The sequence below is a fragment of the Rhinatrema bivittatum genome, chromosome 2, assembly GCF_901001135.1.
Source record: "Rhinatrema bivittatum chromosome 2, aRhiBiv1.1, whole genome shotgun sequence".
Classification (NCBI taxonomy): domain Eukaryota; kingdom Metazoa; phylum Chordata; class Amphibia; order Gymnophiona; family Rhinatrematidae; genus Rhinatrema; species Rhinatrema bivittatum.
In genome coordinates this window covers 525,048,606-525,063,940 of record NC_042616.1, presented here as the reverse complement: position 1 = coordinate 525,063,940, position 15,335 = coordinate 525,048,606, and the positions used below count along the sequence as shown (strand labels likewise).

Here is a 15,335-nt window from a genome sequence, read left to right as displayed (position 1 = left end):
AGGGGCTTGCCAAATGAAAACACACACATACAATTAGTGGTATTACACCCTGGAGCTTGAACCCAGCTGATTCCCCACACAAATATTCACATGCACACTCTGACTCAATACATCATGGTTCCAGGTCTTTATGAAAATAGGTTTATTTGAGCAATAAGAGGATAGAACAAGGAATAATTAAAATCAGATAATACAGAAGAGCTCATTGCAAAGAATAGCAATTACTAAAGAGAATACCTAAATATGTGTATAGATACAAAGCTTACATTTCTAAGGGATCAGTCTGTGCTATCATGTCCAAGAACCAATTTCTCTTCCTCTCTTGCTATTCTCACTTTTTATATACTAAAAACTGGTAATTGCTTGGATAGGAGCAGTGACCTCCCGCTGTCTGTGTTCTTAGTTCCACGCTCAGCTGTGAGGCCTCCTGTAATCTGAGTCTGGTACCACAATTGCCTACTTTCCCAACTGAGAACTGCTGGCACAATTCTGATTCTTGCCTGTTCACAAGCACATTTTTTTTAAAAGCATTTCATAGTGCAACATAGTAAATATAAGTTCATAGAGAGGTTGGCCTGTGGCCTTCAACCTAGGCTCAGTAAACTTCTATTACATCTCCTCTTTTTCCAACTCCTCCTCACAAACACCTTTTGGAGTTGCATTAAAAGAATCCTCTGAACCTGAAAGGTCATCTCCTGGTAATTCTTCCTTTCCTTCCTTTATCTGCTGCTGAAACTGAAGATGACAGGGATCAAGGTAACCCAGAAACTATTCTGACATAGTAAAGGCTTGCTGTAGGTATTTAATAAACTCTAGAGATTGTAGCCCAGATGGAGGAGTAAACCGCTAATGAAAGGGGATCAGAAATCGCTTCCTTTGAGGCCGATACAATAAGGGGATTTACTTCAGTGCCAGCTGTTCAAGGACTGCAGAGTTTACAGCAGATGATCTCAGCTTTCCTTCATTGCGTTGTTATAGCTGGCAGAACCATTTCCGCAATCATGACCCCCCTACTGAGAGCAACTGCTTGTCTCCATAAATGCAGACTCTCCTCCACACGGTAGAAATTCATTGCCCTGCAGTCCCCTTCCCCAGGTTGTATTACACTCATGGCAGATTTTGGAAGGCCCCTGACTAACCTTATCTCTTACTGCAGGCAGCACAGGAGCACAGTTTTCTTCCTGCACATTGCAGGAGCAGCCACCACATTTCCTCAGACTTCTAAGAGGGGAAAAAAAAAATCAACAAAAAACCCAACCACACTACAAATAAAGGCCCGGATTTTAAAACGCCTTACACGGGCCGGGCCTATTTTAGAAAGGCCTGGCCATGCGCATATGTCCCGGGCTTCAAAAAAGGGGCGGTCCTGGGGGTGGGGTCAGAAGCTCCTAGCACAGTGGCCATTTGCCGCTGTGCCGGGGGCTTGCGTGCCAGCAGGCACAACAGGTAAGATAAATGTCAGGGAGGGAGGGAGGTTAGGTTAAGGGGTTGGGAGGGAACGGGGGAAGGCTGCAGGCGTTAGCACGTGCAAGTTGCCCAATTGTGCACCCCCTTGTGCGCGCCAACCCCCGATTTTATAACATGCGCGCACCTGTGCGCGCATGTTATAAAATCGCACCTCCATGTGTGCATGCCAAGTAGCGTGCTCAAGTATTAAAATCTACCCCAAAGCTTTTAGTGACTCACACAGAAGCTCTAACACAGCCACAGCTTACTAGAATCTCATTTAAACTAGCTTTCACAGTTCCTATGTCTTTAGTTATTTTACTTTATTATACTTTCCTCAGAGGCAAAGAAAAATTAAAGAAGCACCCCTCCCCCAACAAAAAGAAAAGAAAGGGGTGGGGGGTGAAAGAGGGGATAACCTAAAGAGAGAGTAGCTTAAATACACCAACTAGGATGAAGCCCCTAGAACCCCCCTGGGCCAAGCACTACTGGATGAGGGAGGGAATACAAAGTTTTCAGCTCAGGAGCTGCCTTCAAAAGTAACTTCCTATTTAGCCCACAAGGTTTCAGTCCACAACACAGGATGAATGCCCATCCATCCATCTGCCAGATACGGAATACTGTCTGGGTGAGGTCAGCACGGATGCTTATAACTGTGACATCAGCAAATCTGTTAGTCTCTGTCTCCATCTGCTGGTGGGTGAGCACAACCCTCAAATCTGGATCAATCTAACTGGATGAACAGGAAAGAAGTATTTTTAATTATTTGATTAATTTACATGGAGGTTTTGACTGAGTACTGAAACCTTGTGGAATATGCAATTGCATTTGTCCTGTTTCTCTGAAATCTTTTTTCTCCATCAGTAAGAATACTCTGTATTGAAGCAAGTTTATTGGAAATATTTGCAAGCATCACTTTTGTGTTTGAACTGATCCTGAAAACCTCACTCATTTGGTGTGGCTAGAAGACTGGGCTGAGAACCCCTGCTTCAAGGGGCAAGGACAGCTATAGTAGTTTGAATTGCAAGTTCAAGTAGGCTGCTGTCTGCAGCTAGCATCAATTTGATACATGCCAAATATACATAAAAAGTAAACTGCTTAAGATATGTTTTACCCAAAGCTTAAAGCAATGTGGCCATATTAAAAAGGTACACATCTTGCATTATTAAAATATATATTTACTAGCCGTTAAGCCCGTAACAACAGGCTACATTTAAAAAAAAATTTCGGTCCATTTCCTTCCCCCTCCCCTCCCTCTCTATTCTCCCCCTCTCCTCCCTCCCACCTTCCCCCTCCCTCTCTCCTCCCTCCCCTCAGCTCACTCTCTCCTCCCTCCCTCCCCCTCCCCTTTCAGCTCATCCACAACCGGCAGACGGGAGGGTGTCGCGCGTCGTTGCCGCTGCTACTACTCCTCCCGCTCCTGCTTGTCGCCGTGGCTACTGCTCCTCCCGCTCATCGCCGCCACCGCTCCTGAGGACCCAGCGCCATTTTTTTTTCGGGCATGCTCCGCTCTGGCAGACGTGCTCGCCCGCGCATGCGCGGTAGAGCTGCTCTCTACTGCGCATTTGCGGCACGTCAGTCAGGGCTCCCTTATCTAGTAGATTTGAATCAGACTCAGGGATTAACTAAGGATGGAATGGTGTCAAGCAATTGGCAAGATGAAATTTGGGGAACCAGAAGAACTAAGGCTGCACCAGAAACTAAACACAGGCAGTTATAGTTTTTCCTGCTAAGCTGGGTTTGAAACCAAGTACTTGATTGATTTCTGTAACTGTTTTACCCCCTCTTATGCAGATGGGTAACACCTTTTATAAATATTTAAATCTCATGACTGTAAAAGGATAGCTCTAACTGCCCATTTAATTAATCTTGGAAAACCTTTTATGTAACAGGCTATACCGACCCAAGTTTAAAATAATGGATTCCTTAATAAAACTATTCTGGAAAGCCAAGCAGTGTGGGTGTTATAAAAGGGTATTACAATGTGGCACAATCCTCAGAGGGCTTAATGAAGTTACAAACCAAGATGCTGTACACTAGCACTAAGAGAAGGAAAGGCATATGTCCACCAATGTGCTTTCAGTTTAGCTCTTCTTATATTTTTGCTTTTGTGTCATTTCAGAATGAAGTGGTTGTAGCAGCTGAAAGAAGTTCAATGAAAGCCACACTTTCTGGTGCTCTCCATGTCTATAGCCTCTAATTTTTTAGCTATCCTTATGCTTTGGATATGCCTTATTTTAAACTAAGCATTGTGACATGATTCAGGACTGCGGTAACAAGTTGCTTTCAAACCATCTTGTGCTAAGTACCCCCAAAATAATGTTACGTAGCATTCACTGAAGATGTAGATTACCTGTAGCTCCCCGAAGCTGAACACAAGGATGACGAGATAGAAAGGTACTTGCATTTCCCACAAGCTGACAGAAGGAATTGGTGAAAGGATGAAGAACAGGGGAGCCCACCCCTAACATTTAGGACACTAAATGTAATGATCAGGTGGGGGAACACTAACAAAATGGGAGATGTTTTATATCCATTCCATATTATAACTATTTTTTCCTACTAGAAAAGGAATCCCTTACTTTCTCATAACAGGATTTCCTTGCTTGCATAGTCAAAGATTAGGGATTAGGACATGGCTTGAGTAAACACTATAATACCAAGCAAATCTTCTACTTTAAAGTACATTTAGCAAAATTATTTTTAAGATAAGATTGGACAGTTAAACATTTCTGAAGTGAGGCCACATATCTATAAAAAAAAAAAAAAAAAGCTGATCCTGCACCTTCACAAATGCTAACTGGTCCTAATGCTCACAAAGTAGTGAACACAACACAATGAATTTTGCAGATATCAAATATATTTAAAACAAAACTTAAATACACCTCATGACGACTTTTGCATATATTTGCATAATAAACTCAGAAGACTCATACAGAAAAGTCATTTTTATTGCATCTTATAGGTGAGATGAGCTGATGTTACAGTAATGCCTGCTTCCCTCCATATGCTGCAGTAAATGTGTGATGATGTAACATACTTCAGCATCCCCGCTAACCAAGGCTATTCTGAAATGTCTCAGTGTGATGCTGTCACCATGGTTAGAAGAGAGAATATTGTCATAAGGTCAGGCTCATTTTAATTGTAAGACATACTAAGAAAGGCACCTTGGAACCTGCCCATTGTTGTTGCCCTTTCTTTGCTTTTTTTTGTTTCTTGTATAATTCAAATTTACATTTACAAATTATCTTGTATATTACATGGACTGCCAATTCAATAAAATTCTACAAAAATCTGAATTTGAGTTTAAGAGATGGAAACATTCTATGAGATTTTGGATGTACCCTAACACTTAAAAAATAAACAGAAAAGTCTTACAATAGCAATATTGCTCTTCCGGCTAGGCATCTTTCAGAGCAACCAATGGGGGGGAGGAAATCTTATGCTTTGCTGCAAATCCCTTGTGCTCCCTTGTCCATCTCCCCATGTTGTTCCCCAAGTGGCCGGGAGAAGCTTGCTCCACTGACTAATTGTTTAATTATACATTTTTTTTTTTTTTTACTTTGCTATCTGAAGAAAGACAATACCATTAAAAGTTCAAATCTACCCTGAGATTGAGCAGTTTGGGTGGTACCATCCCAGCAGTGCAGACTGTGTGCTAGGCAAGAAGAGTGAACACAGAAGGATTTACTTAATTTTAGTGATAAACAAAATAGTTGCCCAAGATTATCTTTTACTAAATTAGTAGCAGCAATAATCATACATATTGCTAAGTTAGAATAGTACAAGCGCTGTGGAGATCAAGATGGCTGCTGACCTGTGAGGAAGTGCGGATCACAGCTCCTGATCTCCAGATATTTTCTTCTAAGCTAGACCTCAAAAAATTTCCTTGAGCCTATTTCAAATATGCCACATACAAAGAGGAAAGCTCAGGTGCGAGAAATTACCTCTACGCCGGAGTCCTTGAGACAGACTAAGATCAAAGCTGCTTTCGCAAAAACGCCGACTCTAGACCCGGAAGCTGTTGTCGCTGGGGCAGGCATGGAGCAGCAGCTGAGCCCCCTGACATCTGAAACATCGCTGAGCCCAGGATATCCAGCGATTCCGGACCCACCAATAAGAACATCTAATCATGCGGATCCTTTTGAGAAAATTTTATTTTCAAAAAACAGTACCCCGAGAGAAGAAAATTTCACCTCGGAGAGCCCGGTGGAAACGGGTTCCAGGGACCGCAAAAAAGCGGCTCAACAACAACGCCCGGAAGATCGAAAGACAAGTGGTGAAGGCCTTTTGGAGGTAGGAGTTGCGATGAGCAATATACCTCTTCTCAATACTACCTCTGTTCTAGTTCCCTCCTTGGAGGAAATAAAAGAATATCCTAATTGTAATGCAGAAATCGATAAATACTTTAACCTTAACGGTGAAAGAAGCTATGAATAAAACCAGCAAGGTGGAAGAAAAGATTACATAGGTTGATAAAAGAACATTAATCTTGGAAGGTAAAGTGAAAAAAATCTAAGAAGTACAAGTAAACCTTATAAAATCAGAGAAATTGTTTGAGAATAAAACGGAGTTTCAGGAAAATTTAACTAAGAGAGCAAATTTGCATTTTTTGAACTTCCCCAAAACTAAATTACAATCTCCTATGGATTTATTGAAGAGTCACTTTGTGAACATATTAATGGAATTTTTTCCAGTGGAAACTTTAATAACAGTCTACTATCAAGTACAGCGATTTGGTGAGAGTGAAAAAGAAAAACAGGGGGAAGGAACCCTGGATATAACTGACTTTTTGGAAAAGTCATTTGAAATGGACATTGCTTTGAGAGCCACTTTACTGGTTCAGTTTACATCAAGATTAGACAGGGACAATGTCCTGAAACAGTATTTCAGATTTCAAAATATGAAATTCTTTGTACAGCCTATTCGTATCTTCCCAGATATTGCCAGAACGACACAAATAAAGCGAAAAAAGTTTTTAGGAAGGAGGAAGGAGGCAGTAGAGAGAGGAGCACGTTTTTTGTTACGATTTCCTTGTCATTGCTTATTATTACTGTGGAGATGTAAAGTATGTATTTACAGATCCGGTGCAATTACGTACTTATTTAGATTCCTCATCGCAACCCTAGGGAGAATCTTAAGGTAGCTGGAAATAGGTATAATGTCGGTGTTAATCACAGTTAATCAGCTTATTATTTATGTTTAATCTCCTATATTATTATCTGCTATATTCACCCTTGATCTCCCAATATTTCCTAATATTAATATTGGTTCAATATACATACGACCAGGTGACATAATGTACGAGTTTTTCTTTACATGTTATTAGATTTGCCAGACTGTATGGTTATTTTCTTATATGTTACCTGGATGGAATATGTGAAACATTGAAAATATTTCCTGTAAATAAAGCAAAATGCAATAAAGATTAAATATTAAAAAAAAAAAAGAATAGTACAAACGCTGATTCTCTTGTGTATTGTTCAAAATTCGCAGAAGGAACTTGTGCTGGACAGAAATAGCACACTTAAACCAAACCTTTACATACTATTGCTCTAATAGTAAATAAATGCATATTTATCAGTGTATGTTAATATGTAAGTAAATTACGGTGAACATCTGCTCTAAGACTTCTCTTAATACCATGTTACCTTTGATGACAATTATTGCACTGTACCACAAAATTACTGAAGTAAAAACTAAACCCACTAACGCAATCCTTTCTATAAAACAAAAAACAAACCTCACACTTTATTATGTGTATGATTGGCAGACAACATATAGGAAAGGCTAAAAAAATACATGTGGCAGGGAGAGGAAGAACAATTTTCAGATTTTATATTTCTAGTTCACAACAATTCTAGCCTTCTGTCCTTCACATAATTGTTTTACTTGTAGTATTAGCTGTGATGTAATAATAATGGTAATGGGTGCGAGCTATGGGTATTAGCCATAATTCTAAATTTTGTCCTTTTATATTAAAACCATAATGTTTGTTATACTGGCTTAAAGAAAGTTAAAGCATCTGAAATGGGTATACACATTGTAAAAAGCCTTCTACAAAGAAAGGCTGTTTGCTCATTATCAGTTTACTTGCGTATTAGACTAACACACAAAGATGCGCTCATTCATTTTAGCTTTAGCTAATGGATAGTCTAGGGCCTAGGCAACTTCAAGTCACTTAAAAATTACATAGACAGCATAATTCACTTTAAAACACACAAGAATGATTAGACAATACCTTAATCTCTACATATGGCTATTCACAGACAAAGTTTTATTTAGCAGCTTCCCACAAGCCCACATCTTATTTACAAAACCTGAAATAAAATAGCAGCACCATTGGTAGTAAAAAAAACAAGTCTCAAATGGCAGAGAGAGAGCTCAGAATGTCTAATAGCAGGGCTTTGCACTACTGGCAGAATTCACTGGCAAGAAGATGCGATACAAGATGAAAAAAAAAAAAAAAAAAAAGAGCCAGCTAGAAATTCAAAGCCTCATCTTAAAAGAAAAAAAAAGTATCCAGCATCACCATCAATCTGCCATGCCAGGTAACAACTCCTTAAAAAAAATAAATGTAAAAATATGGACATCTCTACAAAAAACCTTAGGAAATATGAATATATATATTTTTCATATATAATATTTACAAATCTTTCTAAAATAAAGATCTGATTATACACTAAAATCCAGAGGGCTCTCTTTTCCAAGTTGTGCAGCAGCAGCAGATGGAGGTGCCTGGCTAGAATGCCTATCTGTTAATCAGAGGACTTCTGCTGGATCCAGTGCTTTCTGTTTTAAGACCGTTTCTTACTTCCACTCTTCCACTGGCTGGGTGAACTCTCTTCAATAAGGACTGCACCTAGTATAGTCAAGCAATTGCAGAGTCACAAAACTGCAGAGGAAAAGCAGGCTTTAAAAATCTTTCTAGCAGTGACTTGTCTAAGATTAGTTCTAATGGTAGTATGTAATAAAATGACCAAATTAGTCTTAACCTTGACCATTTCTGGAGCGCATGGGGATATATGAAGTGCCTGCACTCCCTCCTCCCAACACACCCAGGTCTCACTTGCTTCCCAAAAGGGAAAGTTAACCTGCTGAAAGCTTCCAAAGAAATGAATTGAAACAAAGCACACTACAGCTGCAGGTCGCATTAATGTATGTATTGGTAGTAGCTGTGGGATAGAGTTTTCAGCAAGCACTAAAGTTCTCTGGTAAAGTTTTTAAAATTCTGTGGCATTTTAACTCATTGTCTTATGTAATATTTTATTTGAATTTGTATACTGTTTTTAATTCATTTTATTTATTTGCTGTAAACCGGTATGATTGATATACAGAATATCAGCATACAAAATATATATAAATAAATATGCAAAAATATCTTCCTTTAAAAAAAAAATAGTATTCCAAAATGTCTTGTGTGCATTTTTTTCTCTTCATGTTTTTCATTTTTTAGGAATCAGTTTTCTCCCATTTCTTGGACACCTCAGGCCTCTGTCTACCATAAGCCATGCAGTGTTGAGAGCAGCCACTGCACAGGACCAGCCTCAGTGGAGGCATCAGGAAAACAGCAGAAGCCACTCTGGGGCTTTCCTCAGCACACTTTGCCTGTGGTGACAAAGGCAGGAGGTTTGCAATGGTGCATGGAGAGCCATTCTGCAGCAAGAAAATTGCATAGCAGTTACCAAAGCTGCGAAATCATAGCAAATTGAACGCCATGGCAGTAAGATTACACACACCCAACGGGGCTGTGTGTTTTCTCCTGAGATGTACCTAATCTTAGAATACACACGAATGATGCACGCCCAAGTGTAATTACTCAAATGGTTTGCAGGGTTTTATACTGGGATATATCAGCCACAACATACTCCCCCCATTCAAGAGAGAGACATTTTACTTGCAGTTCTAGTTAAGACATAGGATCCTTCTAAAAATTAGAAAGAGATCACGCATCAGAATTCATTGCTAAACACTAGAATACTGCTACTAATCTCCATCTTCTTTCCATCCAAAAAAATACAGCTAAGTAGGAACCAGCTGGACAGGAAATCTAGTTAAAATCTGGATAAACTGTAAGCGGATTCTCATATTTTACTATAATTTCTACTGCATGAAACCTGAAGGGGGAACTTGCATGCAAGTGAACTCTCCTTATCCAAGACACCTAACTAATGGCTAGTGCTGACTCTGGGGCTGAACTCTTCTGTAAAACTGCTGATAGTTACCAGGTCACTTAATTTCTTCTTGAATCAATTAATGAACAAGCCCACAGGACTAAGAGCCACATATTCCACAGTGAATGAAAAGGCAGAATAGGGGTTACGTACAGGAGGAGGTACTGACGGTTCTAAGTGACGTCCAAGGAATGAAAGGAGACGCCTCCAGATAAGTCCGCTTCCCAGGAACATAAATCCAGTGACCAGCCAAAATGCTCTTGGGTCCTAGGAATGGAAAAATAATAGTTTTGAGTACTAAAGCATTCTTAAAAGTCTTTACATAGCATTCTGCCTGTAGAAACACACTGTTCCAGGCCAACTTGTTAAAATGTCTATGGGCTATTCTAGTTTTTTCACAGACACAAACCTAGAATAGCCTCTTACTGTATGTAGTCCTGTGTGTTGAAAAGGGGTTATTAACAATGGATTTGAACACAGAAGGCAGAGGCAGAAAAGAGGAAAAAGCAGTGTCAGTACGCAGAACATGACTGTGATTGCTATGCTCACAACCTATTAGTTATGCAACAAGGAACCAAGCAATTAAATAGGTATTTATTTTACTGCTTCCTTGTAATGGTATAGTGCACTGGATTACTGACTGCAAAAAGCATGAGCCTACTATTCATCATTACACTAAGCTGAAACAAAAATAATCACTTAGATGTTACGATGGTTGGGGAAAACTGTTGGTTCCCTTAACTAAAATTAAATTACAGCTAAGCACAAATTAGGAACGTGTTTTCAGAAAATATGGCACAATGATTCCTGTAAGTGTCAAAATCTAGCTCTGCCCAGAACAGTGCTGCCTCGGATAATCACTTTTTGATCAACACAAAACAATTAGAAGCAATGTATTTTTTCCCCATTTGATTTATCTAGAGGTTTTCCTCAAAGGAAGCATATGCTAAACCTTTTTTTAAATGAACCCTTCTGTTTTTCACCAGGAATACGCCCATCACGTATACCAATAATTTTTTGCCAGATGAGCCTGCATTGAACCTATGGTTTGGTTCAATCTTTTTCTTTTGTATACTAGGAACGCAAGCTGTTTCCACGGAGGTACAGATGGGGGTGTGTGTGTGGATAACATTGGTAGTTTGTGTGTGTGGATATTAATTTTCACTTTTCTGACCACATCTTAATTTTGTTAAGAACCCAAATGTCATTTCCACCTACCTGACCCTTGCAAACTGAGAACTGTACTTTAATGAAAATCCCAATTTATTTATTGTAAGAGAAAGCCATCAGCAGAAAGGGCATGTTTTTAAACATATCAAATGCACAGTTCCACAGTAGAACATGTGTAACAAGAAACTAGGCCTTACCTCTTCAAATGAGGATTCCAAGTTCATACCAAATGCTACTCCTATCAACCCGAAGAGTGAAAGAGAGAAGGTTCCCATGGTCAATTGTAAGTTCAGTCTCATCATGACATTGCGATGACTAAAATGGGAAAACATGCAACAAATTCAAAATGCATTTGCCATAAACTGCGGACTTGGACATTGCTGCTGATACAGAGACATGGTTCATGGATTCTCATGATTGGGATACGGCCATACCAGGCAATAACTTAAGGAAGGACAGAGGGGACAGAAAAGGGGGAGTAGCAACTCTTTATATCAAAAACAACATCCAAGCAATTGAACTGCAAGGAATGCGATGTAAAGAAGCAGCATTATGGGCCATCCTAAAAAAAAAGACTATAGTGCATCTATTTTTACTGGAGAGGTTTAAAGGCCTCCGACTCAAATGGAAGTACTAGACAGAAATCTGGTTGAAAGCATTCAAAAGGTGGAAAGGAGGGAGAAGTGTTGATTGTTGTAGATTTTAATCTGTCGGATGTAGATTGGAGAATCTTTTCTGTGCAATATAACAGAAATAGAGAGATAGAGGATGCCCTGCAAGGGTCTCTGTTCAAACAAATGGTATTGGAACCTGGGAGGAAGGGAATTATACTCGACTTAATGCTCACTAACGGGGATAATGTCTCTAATGTCCGGGTGGGTACCCACCTCAGCACCAGTGAATATCAAACGGCATGGTTTGATATTGCAAACAGGATATGGAGAAGTTACAGTAAGACCCAAGTTTTGAATTTAAAAAATATGGACTTTGTTGAAATGGGGAAGTACCTGGAGGTAGATCTAGAAGACTGGGAAAAACAGAGGTGAAACAACAGTAGACCAAACCAAAAGGAGCAATTACAAAGGCAAAGAATCTATGTTAGAAAAGTAAAGAAAAGCAAGAGAAATAGAAAACTGATCTGGTTCTCAAAGGAGGTAGCTGATAAAATAAAAGCAAAAGGATCAACGTTCAAGAAATATAAAGGATCCCAAAAATAGGAACACAAGAGAAGAATATTTTGTAAAACTGAGGGAGACTAAGAAAGTAATCAAGAAAGCAAAAAGTCAGGCAGAAGAAAGGATTGCTAAAGAAGTAAAGCGAGGTGAAAAAAACATTTTTCAGATAAATAAGAGAAAGGTCCGAAGTGGTATAGTGAAACTGAAAAGTGAAAAGGATCAATATGTGGAGATAGACAATATTTACATGGTTGACAAGGTGACATGCACTGCTGTGATGCTAACCAAAAATCCTGTAAACACACACTTGGAACCCATATGGTATTAGGCCTACTGTAAGGTGTGTTGTGAGAGAGCGAGACCCTCCAAAAGCCCAAAAACACTAATAAACTTCCTATTAGGGGAGTACTTCACCTCAATCACACATGCAGAACATAAATAGACCCTCACCAAATACAGAACAGAGCAACCATGAAGTAGAAATGCAAAACGTGACAAAACCTGAACTGGAAACCCTTGCTGTAGTTACACGATGTTAGGTTCCATGTTAGGAGCTACCACCCAGGAAAAAGATCTAGGCATCATAGTGGATAATACTTTAAAATCCTTGGCTCAGTGTGCTGCAGCAGTCAAAAAAGCAAACAGAATGTTGGGAATTATTAGGAAGGGAATGGTTAATAGAACGGAAAATGTCATAATGCCTCTGTATCGCTCCATGGTGAGACCGCACCTTGAATACTGTGTACAATTCTGGTCGCCGGGCTAAGTATTTGTTTAATATTTCCATTTCTTCATCTCTCGCCACACATTGTTCCTGGTCACCTTTCAATTTCACTATACCACTTCGAGTCTCCCTTCTTTCTCTAATATATCTGAAAAATGTTTTGTCTCCTTTCTTTACCTCTTTGGCAATTCTTTTTCGCTTGAATTTTTGCTTTCCTGATTTGTCTCCCTCATTTTTAACAAATATTCTTCCTTGTGTTCCTTTTTTTGAGATCCTTTATACTTTTCAAATGCTGTTCTTTTTGCCTTCATTTTTTCAGCCAGCTCCTTAGAGAACCAGATCGGTTTCTTTTTCCTCTTACTCTACTTTTTTAACATATAGATGTTGCCTTTGTAATAGCTCCTTTTAATTTGGCCTACTGTTGGTTCCACCCTATGCATTTTCTCCCAGACTTCCAGTTCTTCTTCCAGGTCCATCCCCATTTTGACAAAGTCCATATTTGTGAAATTTAAAACTTGGGTCTTTGTGTGACTTCTCCGTATCCTATTTGCAATATCGAACCATACTGTCTGATCATGCACAGGTGAGCCCCTACCCGAACATCAGAGACATTATCCCCATTACCGAGTACTAGATTGAGGATCACACTCTCTCTTGTGGGTTCCATTACCATTTGTTTGAGCGAAACACCTTGAACGGCATCCATTCTCTCTCTACTTTTTGTAGATTCCGCAGAAGGGATGTTGCAATTCACATCCGGCATGATTAAAATCTCCAATGAGCAACACTTCTCCCTTCTTTCCCAACTTTTGGATGTTCTTGATCAGGTCTCTGTCTAGTTCATCCATTTGGGTTGGATGCCTATAGACAACACCAGTAAACGTGGAAGTACCATCTTCTTTTTAGGATGTTCCATAAAGCTTCTTCTTTACCCCACATCCCTTGCAATTCAGTTGCTTGGATATTATTTTTTTTTATATATATACAGATTCAACCATTAAATTTGAATGAGCTAAAAGACAAAAAAAAAAAAAAAGGAGAAAGAGGAAGCACTAGAATCAGGCCACCCTTCGTACCCCCCCCCCCCCCCAAAAACAAAACAAAACAAACAAACCAAAAAAAACCCCCACCTCTCCAGATGGCATACTCAGGCAACAAGACCTCATGCTGGCTGAAGGCAAGTTTCCAAAAATGACCCTCAGTGTCCAAAATTATATCAAGTGACTGACAGCAGCATGACTCCTGGCCCCTAGGTCCATTATTACTTATTTGTATTAAGTTTTTTATACCGTCACTAAGACAAGCCATCATAACAGTTTACAAATCATAAAATACATAAAACAAGAACAATCCAAATAATTTTGAAATAAGCAGCACTAATTTTAAATTAGCTAAAAATATAAAACAAATACTAAGCGCTACAACATACATTCATAATAAAAAAAAAACACACCACTGTTAAAACATCCATAACTTAAAACACTAAAAAATTAAAACGTTTAATAAAACACAGAAAGGCAATAAAAGCAAAAAATAAGTAAAAAAAGATCATCTATTCACACCATATATGCTGCATCGAATAACCAGGTTTTAAGATCATGTTTAAACCTTTTAAAATCAGTTTCAAGCCTCAAACTCATCGGTAGTGTATTCCAGTTTTGGTCCTGCCAGAGATACCGCTCTCTCCCTTACTTGGTTCAAACGTGCTGATTGGACCGAAGGTAATGAAAGTAGGCCCTTGTTAGCAGACCGTAGATTTCTTTGTGGGACGTGAAGTCCAATGGCCGTGTTTAACCAGTCTACGTACTCTCCATATATGAGTTTATGAAGGATACATAACTGTTTGAATTTAATTCGTAATTCTATGAGTAGCCAATGTAGTTCTATTGGGATAGGTGATGTAATCCCTCTTTCTGCTACCTGTTAAGATTTGTGCCACAGTGTTTTGTAGGATTTGTAAAGGGCGAATGGAAGAAACTAGAATGCCTGAAAGAAGGGCATTGCAGTAGTCCGTGCTTTCGAAAATTGTTTGTAGCACTGTGCGAAAATCATTTTGTGATAGTAATGGTTTGAGGCATTTTAATATCATTAATTTAGCATATTGTTTTCAAACAATCTCCTAGACCAGGGGTCGGGAACCCATGGCTCGCGAGCCAGATATGGCTCTTTTGAGGGCTGCATCTGGCTCGCGGACAAGTGTCGCCACACTTCGCGGTTCCCCGCTGACCCAGCTGCTCCCCGGTCCTCCGCCGCCCGGGCTTAAAATGCTGTCAGCCCGGGCGGAACGCGGCAGGACAGCTGGAGTCAGCGGCACCGGCGTGCTCTCTTCTCTTCCCCCCCCCCCCCGCCGGAAGAGGAAGTGGAGAGCATCGGGTGCCTGCGCGGAAGAAGAGACCACACTAGCGTGGTCTCTTCTTCCGCGCAGGCACCCGATGCTCACCACTTCCTCTTCCGGGCCGCGGGGAGGGGGGGGGAGGGGAAGAGAGAGTCAGCGGCACGACTGGAGTCAGCCGGGTGCCTGCGCGGGAGTCATCGGGTGTCAGCCGGGTGCCAGGTGCTGGAGTCTTCCCGCGCAGGCACCCGATGCTCACCACTTCCTCTACCGGGCCGCGGGAAGAAGAGAGCACGCCGGTGCGCTCTCTTCTT

General features: G+C 40.1%; 2 protein-coding genes across 3 annotated transcripts in view; one reads left to right on the top strand and one right to left on the bottom strand.

Moving 5' to 3' along the window:
* The window catches only part of GPLD1 (glycosylphosphatidylinositol specific phospholipase D1), a 106,417-nt gene extending 102,161 nt beyond the window's left edge, over positions 1-4,256 (top strand). Inside the window, exon 25 of the mRNA XM_029590769.1 lies at positions 3,569-4,256. Coding sequence (XP_029446629.1) covers positions 3,569-3,646 — 78 coding nt within the window. The 3' untranslated portion in view covers positions 3,647-4,256. The remainder of the gene's footprint in view (positions 1-3,568) is intronic.
* A 735-nt stretch (positions 4,257-4,991) lies between these two features.
* Positions 4,992-15,335, bottom strand: part of LOC115085132 (magnesium transporter MRS2 homolog, mitochondrial-like) — a 54,373-nt gene continuing 44,029 nt past the window's right edge. For both annotated transcript variants that reach the window (XM_029590766.1, XM_029590768.1), the window contains exons 9-11: positions 10,988-11,105; positions 9,774-9,887; positions 4,992-8,308 (exon numbers count right to left, since the gene is read on the bottom strand). In XM_029590766.1, the coding sequence (XP_029446626.1) occupies positions 8,198-8,308; positions 9,774-9,887; positions 10,988-11,105 (343 nt within the window). In that variant the 3' untranslated portion in view covers positions 4,992-8,197. The remainder of the gene's footprint in view (positions 8,309-9,773; positions 9,888-10,987; positions 11,106-15,335) is intronic.